Source organism: Perca flavescens, chromosome 18, assembly GCF_004354835.1.
Source record: "Perca flavescens isolate YP-PL-M2 chromosome 18, PFLA_1.0, whole genome shotgun sequence".
Taxonomy (NCBI): domain Eukaryota; kingdom Metazoa; phylum Chordata; class Actinopteri; order Perciformes; family Percidae; genus Perca; species Perca flavescens.
Genome location: NC_041348.1, coordinates 29,926,902 through 29,944,930, shown reverse-complemented (window position 1 = coordinate 29,944,930; position 18,029 = coordinate 29,926,902). Strand labels below are relative to the sequence as shown.

The following is an 18,029-nucleotide window of genomic DNA, read 5'->3' as shown; positions in this document are numbered from 1 at the left end:
AATGAATACCAAAGAACTTTCTTTTATTATCTACTTTGACAGTCAGTCATAACAGAAATAGAAGATAAATAAACTACTTTAGAGTAGATTTTTTTTCAGTGCCAAATTACCCGGTATCGCATCGGGGCATAGGCTCACATACTGATATCGATACCAGCATTTTAGGCAGTATCGGAGGCATTTCCGATACTGGTATTGGTATCGAAACAACTGTACTTAATGGCAGCATAGTGGGCAGAACTCAGCCAGTTTTCTGTAACTGTAAGGCTTTGCCTGTTCCAGATGTTGGGTTTTTACCAAAAGCTGAAAACTTCATCCATGCCCCATTAGTATCTTGGTTTTATGACTGCCTGGAATGTGAAATGAGATATGTTTATTTTGCCACTTTGAGGCATTTTAGCTCTCATAAAGAAAAAATTGTTCAGTGGCAGTCAGAATAAACCTTTATTTAAAATCCTCTCTCTCTGTCCCTCTGTAACTGACAGTTATTTATTTTGTATTATTGTAACTGAATCTGTCTTTAATTGTGGATTCTTTGGGCCGTTAGTCCACTGTGAATAATGTGTTGTTTTTAGAAGCCTCTGTGTTGCATGCTTAATTAAAGGACCCAACTTTACCAGAGATTCTGCATTTATACAGCGGCACCACTGACTATTAATGCTTCTAACCTTAAAGCTACTTAAGGTGAAAAAAATGAGTTAAATAAACCAAATTTAAAATCAGTCTAAGAGCTGATAGTCACTGTAACATTAGGTTTGACCATACAATGTATAAAACCTTTATTTTCTGGAGTGTAGGACCAGACTGCTACTGAATTTTACTGTTCTGGAGAAGTTGTCTGGCTGTTTATGTCCGCTCTGCTCCCATGTTCTCTGATTGAATGGGGACATGTTATTCTTCTTCTGTACTGTGTAAGCAAATAGCTTAGTCTCACTTTTGGCCTCAAATTCAAATTCCCTCAACACTAGTGGAGAAAAGCCAGTGGCGTGACATGATAACACTTGTTTCCAAAGCAGTTTCATGCAAGAACTTTCTTTCTTTTTTTCTGTCCTGGAAAAAGAGCAATATAACGTTATCAAAAGATGAAAACCACAGAATAATGTTGTTTTACATTGACTCACATCTAATGGGAAACATTTGAGAGTATTGTGGGATGGTTAAACTCATCTCCACGGCAGTTTCAACCGTATTCTATGAAGCAGTGACAATGTCTCAAGGGGGTCCATTTCATTACCCTCAAGATTATGTCACTTGGTTCCAGTAATGAAATGAGATGATTTGGTTTGGAAACAACTGGAGTTATCTCAGCTCACTGGCAGATTGCAGGACATACTATTGGATTAAATGGATAAATATTAAATTTGCATGCTCTCCTTCTTTTTGCCAGTTTGGTGCTTTGCTCGAAGGCCCAGACTGTCCCAGGACAGTGGAAGCATTCTGCTTAAATCCGCCTTTATCTCCGAGCTTCTACTGTTCCTGTTACTGAGCTGCACAAAGACGGTTAAAGCTGCATCCAAGAAAACTAGGCTCACAACACATTAAACTGTGACATTGTTCAGTCTGAGAGTCTTTCTGCGTCTGCCAAAACCTCTCTTTTCTTTTTCTAAGAGTTGTCCCAATTCTTAGAGTTCACCGAGTTCAAAGTTGTTTCCTCTCTCCGCGACCAGGACCAGGTGTCTGGGACCACCACCTCCACCGTCCTGAAGAAACTGGAGCCCAACACCGAGTACACTGTGACCGTTGTGCCAGTCTACCACGAGATGGAGGGCAAGTCACAGTCCGCAAACGGGAAGACAAGTGAGTTCAGATGAGTCTGTTGATCGATTTGTAGCTGCAGGAAGTGGCCTGGATCCTGAGAGAAGAACAACGCTAAGCCAGAACTCATGAATGTGTTTTTCTTTTGGATGTGGAAAAATAATAAAATAGAGTAAAATACAACTTTATAACCCACATAGGCCAAAAACCTTAAACTCTCTAAAGCTTAAACTCACCATGAACTAATAAAGACAACAAAGACGTGACTTATAGTTTGACAGGGCGCCTTAAAAATATTAAAAGTAAGTACAACAAGAAGAAATAAGACCAAACCATAAAAATAGAGCAGTTCTTGCAGGTCAGTTTTAGAGACCTCTTCAAAACAACTTCAACAGCTATAAATACATTTTTCTATTGGACAAATGTTAGTGATGTGGCACCGGAATCGTGACACTGTTAGCCAGAAATTTAACCTAAAAACGATACAGTCAAATCATCCTTAATCATCAAAGTAAAATAAAATGATTTAATAAAAAGTCCTGTCTTCATTAATTGGGATGCCGTAGATTTGTTTGCCCAAGTGAAAGATGTTTTGGGTATGTTTGGTTCACCAGCAGAACCAGAGTGACGACTTAAGACTTTAAAGAAATGAGAACATTTCACAAACAACAAGACACTTAACTCTCGTTTTAAAGAAAGTATCTGCGACCAGTCAGGTTCGTAAACATCAGCAGGATGTGATTGTTTATTCGCGTCTGATTAATGACACATTAAATATCCTTTCAACTATTAAATATCTTCAACATTTCAACAGTAAATTTATTGTATTTAGCAAGGACTCTTTGAAAATACAGTGTAAAACTTCCTTTGCCATGTTTTCTGAAAAAGATCCGGTAACACTTTACTTGAAGGTATCTACATAAGAGTGACATGACACTGTCATGAACGTGTCATAAACATTATAATCAAATCAATTATTAAAATAGTTGGCGATTAAAGGTGCACTATGAGTTCCTGCATGGTTTCAGCACAATTTCATTTTTGTCTCAAATGGTAGGCATCTCTCCTTGATCCGCTAGCTGCCTGCCCCCTGAACACACTGTGAAAAAGCCCGGTCTCGGGAGACAATCCAGGGGTCGTAAATGTTAAACAAACACTAGGGGCACAGGATAGGCACCAAAATACAACAAACCACATTCCAGCCAATCACCGACAAGATGGTTGGGGATTAGTTACAGTTAGTCAGTTAGGCATGACAGTTACGGAAACATGGGGGGAGGGGCGAGCTTGCTCTGTTTTGTTTGAAATTTACTTGGAACGTCAACAGAAGTGACCATGCAGGAAGTCATAGTGCACCTTTAATTTAATAGCTGACAACTAAACGACTCTTCTTTGCAGCTCTGGAAAGATGGAATAAACTGGGGCCGTGCTTTGAGGAGACAATCATCACAATGTTAGTAAATGACCTAGAAGATTAATCTATGAATCACTTTTGTCTGTAATTGCTTCTCCATAGATCCTTTGGGTGGAGTGAAGAACTTGCAGGTCATCGACCCGACCACCAGCAGCCTGACGGTCCGCTGGGATCCAGCGGTGGGAAACGTCCGCAGCTACAAAGTCTTCTACGCTGCCCAACCAGGAGGAGAAGAAAAAATGGTACACACTGTTTTCGTTATACGATGAGTGCTTACAAGTTTCCGACCGAGTCATAACTTTGTATCCAGGCCTCGAAAGCAGGGTACACCGATAAGTGTTGCCTCGATGGCCCGGGGCAAGCAAAACGCCACATCAGGCAAGTAAATATAACACCCCCAGAAGGCATCATCGTATCATAAATGCCGTTATCGTTCTCTTGCCGACGTCGGAGAATGCTTTTTGATGATTGGATTTGAATGTGCCGTTGACCAATCAGGAATTGAGTTGGTGCTTAATGCTTTTGAAAAAAATTTCGGGGGGAAAATTTACACTCTTGATGCTTTCAACATTTGACTTTTTTTCAAAATGTTTTGACGTTTTTGTAGAATTTTTGTTTTATATGCATTTTTTTACGTATTTTTTTTGTTTTACGTTGTTTTTTTTTTCAAGTTTTTCAAAAGAAGGAATTGTATTGGGGCCAGTAAAAATTGACTTAGGGCATGTAAATTTTATTTTTTGTTGTCCGATCGCACAAGTGAAAAAAAACCTTAACATTGAACCCTGGAAAGGTTTCAGCAGGGCTCCACTTCTGTTCGCTACACTGTGGACTCAGACATTCTCACCATTATCGTATTAAGTTGTTACCGTTTTAACATTTCACCAAACAGGAGGAGGTGTCAGGAGGCACCACCACCACCATCCTGAGGAACCTGGACACCGACACCGTCTACAATGTGGCTGTTGTTCCCGTGTACCCGGACGTGGAGGGCATTCGGCAGGCTGAGAAGGGAAAGACAAGTGAGTGACTCGCGTTTACATTCGAAGACATTCAGCTCTCGTCCACGTGGACGCACAATGAGCGCAACAGTGGACAGAGCTCACATTCCTGAAAGCACGAGAGTGAAATAATCAAATCTCAAACTATGCCTCCGTTGGATTGTTTGTGTCAGATGGGAGTTTAGCAGATAGGACTAAGGCAGGAATGTATCTGCATCTTTACTGCATCTGGTGCACCCTGCAGGACTGAGCAAACACTGAGAGTTAGTTTGTTCCAGACTTATGACATCTCACTTCACAGGCAGACATTTACTTACCACTCATTCTATAAAATACAACTTTAAAGGATCTAGGGCTGAAACTAATGATTATTATCGTTTAACACCAATATGTGGATCTTTTCCTCGATTATAGGATTAGTTGTTTGGTCTATAAAAAAATGTCAGAAAATCGGTGTTTCCCAAAAAGTCCAAGATGACGTCCTCAAATGTCTCGTTTTGTCCACAACTCAAAGATATTCAGTTTACTGTCACAGAGGAGAGAAGAAACTAGAACATATTCACATTTAACAAAGCTTACATCAGAGAAATTGAAGAAGAAATTACTCAAACTAATCAGTCGATTATCTAAATAGTTGGCGATTAATTCAATAGTTGACAACTATTCGATTAATTGATTAATCTCTGCTGCTCTGAAAGGATCATACCGGTTCTGGGCCATTAAAGAATGTAAAAAAAAAAAAAAAAAAAAATGTCTTTACCTCATTAAAGTGATGCGTTTCCTGTTGAAACGCAACATTGATGGTCATTCTAAACTGTTAACCAGTGGGATCTCAGTTAGGTAAAGAAAAGCAGAGTGCTGGCATTAGTTTGAAATGTCGATATGGTCCTATTGGTGGGATTTCATGTGATGAGGACACTTTGTACATGCTGATTCTCTCATTAGATTGATCTTTGCCTGTCGTGTCAGATGATGCCTGAGAGGAAAGATAGAAAATCTTTCCTTGTGTTGTCAGTGGGAGAGACTAGGAATCAAAATATACAAGTGAGGAAATGTGGATGCAGTTAAGGGAAATTAAATGTACCCATTGTTCACTGTCCTGGAAGTCCAAGTTTTTAAAACTGTGCATCCCTTTCCAAAGGATGCTAAACAGTTTGAACTGGTCCGGGAAATCTCTCCCAGTTGGTGCATTTGAGGACTATGCGACATCCAAAGAGCTGATGTTTTCTTGCAAGACTACACAACTATGAAACTCCCATTATTCTTTTCATGCAATTGATGTTTGCATAATTTATTTGGTTTTTATTGTGACTCACAGAGGAGATGAGATCCACAGAGAACAGAAAAAAATAGAAAATTAATCAGAAACAAAACAACTTGTGCTATTAATCTTAGGTACATAGTTGGGGTATGGCCCATCTCTGCATAACAACTGCATTGACAGTTCAGAAGAAAGCTGACAATACAAATGTGGACAGAAAGATAGGGCATGACATACAACGAAGATTCCCCGGCCAATGCTGGAACCAGACATTTGTTAGCGATGTGTTAAGCTTCTTGCCGCCACATAACCGGTGGCAAATGAATCACAGCCTCTGGATGACTGTTTGAATGAATAAATGAATGAATGAATGAATGAATGCCTTTATTGTCATTGAAGGATCACAAAGGACAACATGTTCCTGTCTCTCCTAAAAAAAAAAAAAAAACTGTTCCCATTCATCTCACTCCTTAAATATGTGGCATTTGCTGTATGATGTAGCTCCACTGCTTGCTTCTCAGAGACGCTCTTCATATCAGGCGAGGTTGGACAGCTCCACAAGATGATGCTTACAATTAACCCTCAATCACTCTACATCCAACCTCGCTTGTCCTCTCTGCTCGGTGTAGTTGTAGCTGCAGTTCAGTACGACTGTTGGTATCAGCCAAGTCACTCATGGCGCTGACGGTTTATTTTTGAGACATGTAGCATAAAGTCGTTTTGATGAAATATCACGATTTTAAGCTTAGATTTGGTTACTTTTCCTGACAGAAGCGTTCGTCACACGTTCACGGAAATTTGGAAGTCCGACAATAATTTCAGTTTTTACAGTTTCTGGGCTCCGATAAATGATGTAATTTTGGTGATTTAAAAAGAAAAAAAATAATAATATGCCTCTTGGGTTGTGGGGTTCGGAGGAACCTGTAGACAACCAGAATGCCCTGAACTAAACCACTGTGACTCCTTTGCTCCGTAGCTCCGTATTTGGAGGTTTAGTCTTTAACCAGGAGATTGTGATCATGTTTTTAACCTTTTATAGAAATCTTAATTGATGTATTCCTAACAGCATAGCTGGAATATATAAATCTTTTTAGCAGCTGACTCATGGTTATTACAGCATTCTTGATTCAACTACCTTAAGGACAGTTTTGAAAACCATCTCTGCAGGAAACATCATTACCACACTACAGTAAAATACCTTTGAGAAAATGTACTTTTTTTATGCCAGAGTAGTGAAATGGAACCACAGGCTGCCTGAGAGACTGAAAATCTGAAAACCTGCCAGTAATGTAAAGTCAATTCTGTATTTAGTGGGCTAAAACATGCAAGAGAAGCACCGGTATGGTCCTTTAAGATGGAGAATGGGAATACAGACCTTGTTTATTTGGACATTTGTGGCTCACAAAACAACATAATGAGTGCCAGAAAGTCTCTTGACTCTGATACATCTGGACACTCCTGATGTGGTAAACCCACCCATCTGGGGCACCTTGCAGGATAAAACAAACGCTCAGGATTGTTCGTAGCCGTTAACCTTTTTTTTTCCCTTTGGAGAAATTCTTTTAAATTGAAATACTGTCTAATAGGGATGTTTTAAATTGCCTCATAGAATACCAGAACGTTTAGACAGTGTGAGGACAGGAAAAGACACTCCTCTGTGATAGAAAACCTACCCAGTATTGAGACATCTGGACCGTACTGATGAGGCGAGCCCCACCCGTCCGGTGCACCCTGCAGGATAATACACACAGCGAGGATTATGTGCAGCAGTTGTTTCAGCCTGTGATGTGTCTCGTCTGGTTTTTCAGAACCTCTGGGTGGAGTGAAGAACCTGCAGGTGACCGACCCCACCACCAACTCTCTCCGGGTTCGCTGGGAGCCTGCCGAGGGCGACGTCAGGCAGTACCAAATCATCTACGTCCCCGTCAGCGGCGGAGCCGAGAGCATGGTAGGTTTTCTTTTTTAAAGATGATTTTTTCAGGCATTTTAGGCATTTATATTTATAGGACAGCTGAAGACATGAAAAAGGGGAGAGAGAGAGGGGGAATGACATGCAGCAAAGGGTTGCATAGTCGGGTTCGAACCAGCAGCCGCTGCGTGGAGAAGTGAACCACTATATATGGGCGCGCGCTCTACCAGGTGAGCTACCCAGGTGCCTGCATGGTTGGTTTTCTATCAGGGCTGCACAATTAAGCGCAGTTATATCGATATTGCAATATGGACTAGTGCAATATCCGAATCGCAGGCGGGCGCAATATTTGTTAAAGGCAAAATATGCGTCAAACCATTCTGAATGAAGTGTTGTGTCCTACAGACTACCAATCCTGTCCTACAGACTAAAGAAAACATCTTTGTTTGGTACAGATCCTCGCAAAAATCACACTATAACAATTTTAATTTCTTTTAAGCTTAATAGTTTTCAATGAAAATGATAATAATGATACAAAAAGGATCATTCCCTCCAATATCGTGAATCATATCGCAATCGCAATATCAGTCAAAATAATCCCTATCGGATATTTTCCTCATATCATGCAGCGCTATTTTCTATTGAGATGATTAAAAAAATGGAACTTAATTTCCATTTTGTTTGTCAACTGCTTTTTTTGTTAAAGAAAAAAATCTAGTTTTTCCATTTTTATTTAAGTTTTTTATGTGTCAGCTAAATTGAATTAAACTAGCTGACTAAACAATCTCGCTACAAGGTTCATTTAGTAGCTGTTCTTGAGCTTTCGATTGAATCCCAAGATCTTCCTCAGCAGATGAAACGTCCACATTTCTGTGAAAACTGAGCAAACTCCACTTGCTGATAAAGATCGTATGATGCGATCAAAAGTCCGTTGTGTATCCACAGTTGAGATTCCTCTACGGATGTTTTATTTTGTCATTTTGTATTTTCCAGACTCAGGTATCTGGAATGACGACCAATGCGGTGCTGAGAGACCTGCGGCCGGACACCGAGTACAAAGTGACGCTGGTGCCTGTTTACCCTGACACGGAGGGGAAACGTGCATCGGAAAACGGAAAGACAAGTGAGTTTGTCCACAGTAGAACAGCTCCCCAATGCCTTCACTAAAATGTGTTTAATCCAACCTAGAGCACACTAGGGGTTGCATGACTTCAGATTTTTAAAAGTTGACTCTGATGATGACGTCATTGACATTTATTTCAGTCATTAGCCTAATAAACACTCCACACACTAACACAATATAATACAATGACCTGACAACAGACAAAGACAATACAGAGGCTAAATACACAAGGTAACGAGGTAAAACAAGGGACAGGTGACACGAGGGCTCAGGAACAGGTGAAACACATCAGGACGGGGCAGACAATCACAAAGGTGGGAAAACAAGGCAGGAAGTAAAACAAGTTAAGAGAAGGGAAAACAACAGACTACAAAATAAAACAGGAAACTGAAACATACACACCCATAACAGTGCTTCAAAACGCTATACTCACACTACTGGGTTTTCCAGCGCTAACGTTACGCAAACCAGTCCCGGTAATTATGTGCAACGCTGCGTCGCGCGTCTCCGTGACAATCAGTCAACCAAAAGTTCGCCGTAAACAAACACTCAGTTCAAAGTCTATTATCCGTCCTCGTTGGAAACCAATGCATTGGGTTTATGCTTAGTTATGTGTGGAACAAGGAACCCTAAGAGTGAGCCAATTGTGGGATCTGGTTTGATAGAAACCAAGATCCCAATGTAATTGGGAGGAGATATAGAGAGGAAGTTTACCACTAATGGCTTTAAAAACAAACAAGTGCCAGTGGTAACTGTGCCTCAAGGAAAGAAAGGACCAGCCAACATTACTATAGAGAACGCAGTGGTGTGTATTATAACTATCACCGGTGATAAATCTAAGGGCGGAATGATAAACAGAGTCTAATTGTTTCAATGTAGATGTAGCTGCATTCCTATAGATTACATCACCATAGTCTAATACTGATAAAAGTACTGCCTTTACAACTCTCTTCTTACTAAGTAAAGGAATGCTAGACCGGTTTCTGTATAGAAAGCCCACCTTTAGCGTAGCAGAAATCCAAACAGCTACAGACAGCTCTCCTCGTCCTTAGCTCCAATATCTCCTTATGTCCCAAACGTTTTGTGGCTTTCAAATGAAGTTCCAAATGAGCTGGGGTTTTTAACTCATTTTGCCAGTGATGGTGCTACAGGTCTATGTTGTGACAAAACCACATGATCGATGACTAGTCGACTTCAAGCTCAAAACGTCATTGTGGAGGAGTGAAGTCTGTGCAACCCCTAGAAGCACTCAGACGGCAGATAATCCACTGATCCAGGATTGAACCAGGATTCTGTCAATTAATCTGTGACAACTCTTGAACTGTTACTTTTTAACACTTTACTGAATATAGCACTAAAAAACTTGAGTATAGAAATGTCTCAGGTTTGTTATTACGTTATATAGAAAGCGATTGTACGCACCGACAAGATGCTTTAGCATCATAACAGTAGCAGGAAGTTGAGGTAATCAAAGAAAATGGTTTTGAAAGTCAGCAGATGTCACTGTCCTGTGATTGACACTTGACAACAGACTCGTTAAACCTCTGCCAGGCGGTAAAGCTCACCCATCTGTTGCTCCAGCGAGGTCAAAGAGAGAGACATATTTTCTTGGGCGTTTTCACACCTGAAAGTCCGAACCAAGGTCCGGACCAGGGTTCATGTTTTTGTTACATTGTAGACAATTGATCCGGTAAGTTTTGGTTTCACACTGCAGTTATGCAAGCATACTAAAGATTTCTACGTGACAAAACTACGTCCTGCCGTCACCTCATAGGTAAGCTGCCTCTCCAGATACTTATAACTGTACAAATACAAAATACAACAAAATACAGATACTTATACCAGACTGAGACATACTTAGACTAACATAGACAAATACTACAAACAGACAGACGGTCCCAGCACAAACTATAGCATTTAAAGAATAATCAACAATCATATGTTATGATGTTAACATGATGTTATGTCTCTCACTCTCTCATGTACACACTAAGCACCGAGCTGTTCCTTAAAGGAGCTTCCCCGGTCTTGTAACACGAGGAGAGCCTGCCAGAGTTTCTTGTGTTTGGTCCGAAAGTACGAACCAACCAAAAAATGCTTTCACACTATAAACAAACCGGACCATGTTTTCAGTTTGGTCTGGACCGAGACCACCTCTTTTTTATCAGACCAACATTTGGTCTTTTGATTCGGACCGTATTCACACCTGTAATTTTGGTTTGGATCAAACTGAAAAGTCAGAAAGTCCGGACCGAATGAGGTAGGTGTGAAAACGCCCTTAGCTGCGTGGCCTGACCTTCTCTATGGCTGTAACTCAAACAGGTAATGTAATCGTTGTGTTGCGTTGACAGAGGCTCTGGGCGGTGTGAAGAATCTGCAGGTCACTGATCCCACCACCAGCTCCCTGAAGGTGCGCTGGGAGCCGGCGGAGGGCAACGTCCGCCAGTATCGCATCGTCTATGTTCCTGCAGCCGGAGGCGCCGAGGACATGGTGAGACATCAGGCTTTTTGCACGGAAAGAAGAGCGTCTGTAACTTTTTTTTAATGATTAAACGTTTTCTTCTGACGACTGACATGCAGGAGAATTATTCCTACTGCGTGCTGATCGTGCTGAATTTGAATCCAAATCCCAGGGATCACAGCTTCACTTCTTCTCTGTCTGCAGACTTTGTCATTGAATGACTGATGCACTTTGCACAGCTTTTCTTTACTTGTGTCTGTTTGTTATGAATGAAAACGTCATCAGAATATAAGAAACAGAGTCTTTATTTACACCCCCGATAAATCTATGATCATGGCAGTTGTCTGCTGAGCCAAAGCACGTTAATGAACAATCAGAGTGAAATACAAGATGTCAACATGCCGTAGTAACAAGAATGCTAATTTACATGCAGAGTCCCTAGGCAGGTAACAAAAACAGAACATGACATGTAACGGCATATAGATAAACGTATACAGTACACAAGTAGAAGAGGACAAAATATATTATGCAACAGCTCATTCTGGGATGTGAAACATTGTGTAATAATCCTGTTTGTGTGTTTGTGAACAGGAGCAGGTTTCAGGCGGCACCACCAACACCATACTGAGGAACCTGTTGTCGAACACTGCCTACACTGTGACTGTGGTCCCAGTTTACCCAGAGGGAGAAGGTCTGCGCCAGTCTGACAACGGGAAGACACGTAAGTCCTCCACTCTCCTTCCGCTGTCTGATTAGACCTCAGTGGACGTCTGACAACAGATGGAACTGCTTTCACGCCGCAGATGAAGACACCAGTTTAGATTTTGGTGACAGTTATGACAGAAGCGTAACTAGGAATGGAAGACGCTCTCCAAACATATTCTTGGGCCTCAGATTTCTGCATCAGGACATGATGTGCACCCATTGGACGCTCACAGAAGACATTACAGAAGCATCATAAAACTCCTGGGGGTTAAACTGGGCTTACTGCGCACATTTAGATGGACATTAAGAAACTCACTATCGTAGCAGCATTAAGGCTAACACCTTCTTCTCCTGATTATAAAACGACCCTCTCCTTTCCATCATCTGCTTTTAACAATAATGCAACTTTTTGAAAATATAAAACATTTAATCAGACTAGTCCTGTGGGGAAATACTTTCTTTCTAACTACTCATCTTTGAAAAGTTTTCTCTCGTAAAAGTGAAACATGAAATACTTTGATCAAAGCGGAACATAAATCCCACATTTTTTTGGCTTGTCCAAATGTGTTTTGAAGTGCAGCTAATTCCTCATCCTGTCTATTAGTTGCACAATCACAGCCTCTTCTCAGGCTTTAAAAAGTGTTTATTTGATATATTCTGTGACACCGCTTCTTGGCAGTTGACAAAAGTTTGATCCGCGGCCCATTTCTGCAGTCAAGACATTTTCACTCATCAGGTCACAAATTACAAACTCTTGTCATTTACTTAAAGAAAAAAGAGGGGGGAAATCATTTGCTGTTGTAAATGTTTTATTTTTCTGAATATAATATGATTCCAACTTTTTCAAATGTAATATCCAGAAACTCATTTGAGGCAGTTAAAAATGGGAGAAGCTGAGCTACAAAACCAGCTTTAGCAAACCTAAACATCTATATTTTTGACACCAGTGTTCAAGACATTTTCACTAATCAGGACACACATTTTAGACTCTGTTTCACTCTAAAAGATGCACTATAAACAGCAACTTTTAAATTCCCTTTTACGAACCTTTCTGTGACAGCAACATGAAGGCTAAAAACAACCCATAATGCAACACTTTCTTAATGCAACAGTCTCCCCCTGTAATGGATGGACCGGTACACACTCACTGTTTTCTTCAAAGACAACATTTGTAACTTAAATATGTAAACTTCCAGTCCTTGAATATAATATGATTGACTTTTTTGTTGTATATTTGGGACCGTTTCTCGCTGTCAAACACAGTTAAATGTTTTTAAAGAAGTGGATGTTTAAACCCACGTTTAGCATCTGTAAAATTTGTATTTTTGACACCAGTGTTCGCTCATATTGGTTTTTAAAATGACAGTCATGAGAGTGGACTTCTGCTGAGCTTCCCTTTTAACCATCTCCTCCTGCGGTGAAGTACAGGTCAAAGGTCACAGTTTTATGGAGCAGCTGCCAGTGGTCAGCAGTACAGGACTGACGAGAAACATAGCAGTCATTCCTTTATGGAAATAAATGTTTAAACTTTATGTCTCTGTGCTTCCCTTAAGTGAACCTGAATCTGATTATCCTGGACTGAAGCCATGCATTATTTTCAGAAAGTTCTTTTTTTATCTTTTTGCAAGGTTTGACAGCACAAAAATCTTTATAGTCAAAACCGTATCTTCCAGGTGACCCTCAGTGGAAAAAGTACTGTAATCTGCAGAATGAGCCAAAACACCTAAATAACCAAAAGCCTTAAAACCTCAGGATGACGCAATGGAACAAAAACAGAAGCTCAAGACTTTCAAAGTGATTGATGGCAGATAATAAAGCAGAGATAATGTGGAACTTTTTAAACTAAAGTTGGCAACTGAAGAGTCTGGATGGAGAAATATTCTGTGTTTTGGAGTGTTGAGTCGTCTGGGTGGTTTGATGTCCCATTGTGTGTGTTGGTTTAGTTTCTGCCCAGGGCGGCGTGCCATGCTCAGTCAGCAGAAATGCATCCTGGGGTTAAGTAATTGGGAAGCTGCGAGTTAGGCAAGACTGTGATTCCACAGATCGCTCCAGCGGGAAAAAACAGAAGCCTGAATATTTTCATTATTATCTCAGGATAATTTGGAGGCTTCAACAACGAATCATCCAGATGTAATGTCTTTGTTTGTAAGTCAGTTTTGAGGAAATTTGTGGACAGTTTATGTTCAATGAGAATTTTTGGGGCTTTATTACAAAATGTTTCAGGGCTCAGTGGTGCTGTGTTCCTTCACTTTAATTCTCAGAGATGTAAAAAAAACTCAGCCCCCTTATTCCTTTCAATGAGATCACAGTGGCCTCATCTGGCCTCCCACTGTGGTAGCCAATGGGTTAGCCATGTTAAGAAACATGATAATTGTGCAGTTTTTTTGGTTCTGTTAAACCTTCAAACTCATGGATTTATTCTATTTCCCTTTAGGAAATAGTTACCGTTGCCCTCTGTGGTTGGGTTAGGGCTTGAGTTAGGTTATCATTAGCCGTTGTAGAGATAACTGGTTGGGCTTGGCGATGCGTTTGGGCTCAGGTTAAAGTTAAGTAAAATATTTCATCAAAATGAAAACCACCACTGGGCCCGGTATCGGTACTCAATACATGTTAAGGTATCAACCGAAATAGTCTCGCTTTGCCAGACCCTTCTCCAAAGCGTGCTGGAGGAAGGTCTGGCTACTCCACATAGCATTCTGGGATGGCAGGAAAATGTGCTCTGGTTTATTGCCATTTCTTTAAACCAATCACAATCGTCTTGGGTGGCGCTAAGCACCCGGAAAAGCCGCAGTGCCTCTGCAAAATAGTCTCGGGAATGAACTTGTTTTGGTGGAACGTGTGTACGTTCAAAAGTTGTTTTAGTCGTGCAACAGAAAACTCAGATTGGACAGATAGACTAGCTAGCTGTCTGGATTTACCCTGCAGAGATCTGAGGAGCAGTTAACCATAGTCCTCACAAATCCACTGGAGTTTAAAATGCCAACACAAAGGAAGCCCAAGGCAACGGATGAAATGAGTGAAATCCAGCAGGTTTTCCGTCGGCAACGCAGCAATCCCGGAAGTGGAACGTCGAGGATATAGACTACAACCGAAATAACCCTGTACCAAGTTGTATCGAAACTCCAGTCAAACGATACGTGCATTTAATTGTTTTTGTACTCAGATCGAGAAGAAAATTACTATTTGTATGGTTTTGCTCGCAGCCAGTCACCGCAAGCGTTCTTTGATTTAACGTAACATGTGATTGGCCCACTACCGCAGCACCTGCAACCCATACAGTAAAAAAAAATAAAAATGTGCATGGGGAGATGTGGTGGTGGAATTTTACACAACTGAATGCTTGCATTCACATAACGCGTATGAAAAAATGAAAAGGTATCAAATGAAGTACTCTATTGACGTTGGTATCACTTTAAGAGTACGCAACAACTCTTCTCCAGTACACCACGCTTTATCCACCAAAAGTTTTTCGGCCATCTTGCCTTTACAGGACGGTGTCTGAGGATGTTTCTGGCTTCCTTGTATACAATTCAAACGTTTTGGTGAATAAAGCACACAATTTCTCTTTGTCTGCCACCAACACACCACAGTAAAACCCTTGCGTATTTTGAAAGCAGTGTGTTTTCCGGGTTTGAGAAACTATCGCTGCTCATGCTAAATGCACATTTGTCATTTATTTATTTGAAAAGGTTGTTATTGTTTCGATGAAACCTTAATTTATACAGAATGACAATGAGGAATAATGAGTAGAACTTGTTAAGAGTCACATGTTTGGGCCTCAGCGAGAGATAAACCAGTAACGTATGTCTGCTGGCAGGCTAGGCGACCTCTCCATCACAGCCGTGACATACCGGGTCTCTTTGTGAGTCCGTCTGTCAATGAATATGAACTTGTGTGTGACAGTAATGATCTTTTATTACCAGTAACTCCGTCCAGTTTTCATGGTCTCCGTCCCAGGATGAATCTGTCACAATTTGTCTAGACAAAAAACGAAAATGTGGAGAGAAATTGTGCTTACTCATATAAAACGATTAATAACGCTAAATTAGAACAAGATTACCTAATCTCTCTGAAGGATAGAAGTTAATTTTGTCCTTGGATGATAGAAGTAAAACAGTCTGACAGACTGTGTACTCTGTATTTCAAAGGTATTAAATGCAGATTTTCTTCACTGTGGTTATACATTAGGAATTTTAAATCTACCAAGTGCATCTAGTTTTATTTTATTGGGTAAGGCTCCAAATACCAGGGGGATATGCACATCTGGTTTGGTTTAAAAGGGAACTTAAGGGCTTTTGCATAAACCCCAAACTGTGCTACTTCTCTCTACACCTTCAGACACTATAAAAATGACTCTCCTGCAGGGGACTTCTGCTGCACTCAGCATTTGAGTTCAACCCCAAGTTTGACTGTGATGCATTGTCTCCCACTGCAAATACACTTTATTCTTCCATTAAATGTTTTTTTTTTCTTGATAAAAGCCAGAAGTTTTGTAAGTTATTCCAACAAAAAGTCAGCTTGTTTTAATCCTAAACTTTAACCGTGCACAACAGACAGTAACAGATTTATTTTTTTAATAAACTGAAAAGTTCACAGGGGTTCTGACCTTTTGTAAAGAGTTTGAATGATTTGGTTTCAAATTGGTCCTCTAGCTTTTTAAAATTGCAACTGGAAAACTAATCATTGGCGTGACATTTCGCTCCGTTTTTGTTTAGCACTACTTACCAACAGGGGTATTTTCAGGAATGTAATCACTTGTGTTTGTAAATCTATCAGCATTAGTCGTCATTTTCTGGGTCCATAAATGGGACGCACTTGGAACAAACCCTTCATTTTGATGTTTGGTTGCTAAGTAAAGAAAGTCAACACTCCCCCACCCTCTTTCTCAATTCACTTTCTATTAACCTTTGTGACCCCACAGTCCCACGCACGCCACCCAGGAACATCCAGGTGTACAACCCCAGCCCCAACAGCCTGAACGTGCGCTGGGAGCCCGCTTCAGGCCAGGTTCAGCAGTACAGGGTGGCGTATTCTCCCCTGAGTGGAGCCAGACCCTCTGAGTCGGTGAGTAACTCTGCAGGCTGTTAAAACACAAACTGTCATTAGCGGCAGAACTTGCCTCAAGGGCAGAAAGATGTGGTTTCCCCTGAGATCGCTGCTCTCAAAGGATTACAGCTACACATTGTAAAGACCAACAAACTTTGGCATGTTATTTTACTTTAAAATATCTGCTAGTGAGATCAGATAATCTCTTTTTCATTGCAAATCAACCTGCAAAAGCTGCAGGTCAACTCTTGTTTGATGTGACGTGTCTCCAGGAAATTCTTGAGATAAGTGGAATGATGTTGGAAAAAAGGGGGAATTATCTCATCCCACAAGCAGTTCTTGTCTTGCTTGTTTTAAGATAAAGAAGATATCATGACAGATAGGGCTGCGACTAATGATTATTTTCATTATCAGCTAATCTGTCGATTCTTTAAAGAAAAAAAATCTACTATTCAATTGTTTATTTAGTCTTTAAAATGCCAAAGAAAAGTTATGAATGTCCCAGAGCCCAAGGTGACATCTTCAGATGGCTTGTTTTGTCCAAACAACAATCCAAAACCCAAATATATTCAATTTCCAGTGATATAAATGGAGAAAATCTGCCACATGAGATTGATTTTGCAGAGGTTTGGACTCAAGTCAGAATTGAATTATGGGTCCAGTCACTTTAGATTTGACTAAATCAAAAAAGACTTATAACTCATGACTTCACCTGGACTTTAGCCTTTTGACTTAATGTCTTCCCCAAATTAAAGTGTGCAGCAAATCAATCTGATAGCAGTCAATCACTTCAAATCAATCTGATGGCAACCAATCACTTCAAATCAATCTGATGGCAACCAATCACTTCAAATCAATCTGATGGCAACCAATCACTTCAATCACGTGCCGGTACAGAAGGTGAAGGTGCGTTTGTCTCTGCAGACCAGCATACAGACAACTGATATAACTTCAGATTATCGCATTCAGATGTCATAACTTTATACTTGATTTGGTGAAAGGTACATGACACAAAGTTTACGACCTGGACCTGGACTTGATTTAGATTTTCACTGACTTTGACTTGTTAGCCTTGACATAGCTTTTGATCAGGGACTTGTGGGCCCTGATTTGGGGCTCTACTTAAAACTTGTAGGTCTTGACTTGGGATGTTTTAGTCTTGACTAGGTTCTTGGACTTTTTTTGTCTTGACTTTGTTCTTGACTTGGTACTTGAATTGGGACTTGTTGGAGCTGACTTGCGACTTGTATGACTTTTATGTCTTGATTTGGGATGTTTTAGTCTTGACTAGGTTCTTGGATGTTTTGGTCTTGACTTTGTTCTTGACTTGGGACATTTTGGTCTTGACTTTGTTCTT

General features: G+C 40.5%; 1 protein-coding gene across 7 annotated transcripts in view; it reads left to right on the top strand.

The window, feature by feature from the left end:
• Positions 1-18,029, top strand: part of col12a1b (collagen, type XII, alpha 1b) — a 150,291-nt gene that overhangs the window by 77,041 nt on the left and 55,221 nt on the right. For all 7 annotated transcript variants that reach the window (XM_028605437.1, XM_028605440.1, XM_028605436.1 and 4 more), the window contains 8 exons: positions 1,668-1,797; positions 3,272-3,411; positions 4,059-4,188; positions 7,237-7,376; positions 8,331-8,460; positions 10,812-10,951; positions 11,513-11,642; positions 16,548-16,690. In XM_028605437.1, the coding sequence (XP_028461238.1) occupies positions 1,668-1,797; positions 3,272-3,411; positions 4,059-4,188; positions 7,237-7,376; positions 8,331-8,460; positions 10,812-10,951; positions 11,513-11,642; positions 16,548-16,690 (1,083 nt within the window). The remainder of the gene's footprint in view (positions 1-1,667; positions 1,798-3,271; positions 3,412-4,058; positions 4,189-7,236; positions 7,377-8,330; positions 8,461-10,811; positions 10,952-11,512; positions 11,643-16,547; positions 16,691-18,029) is intronic.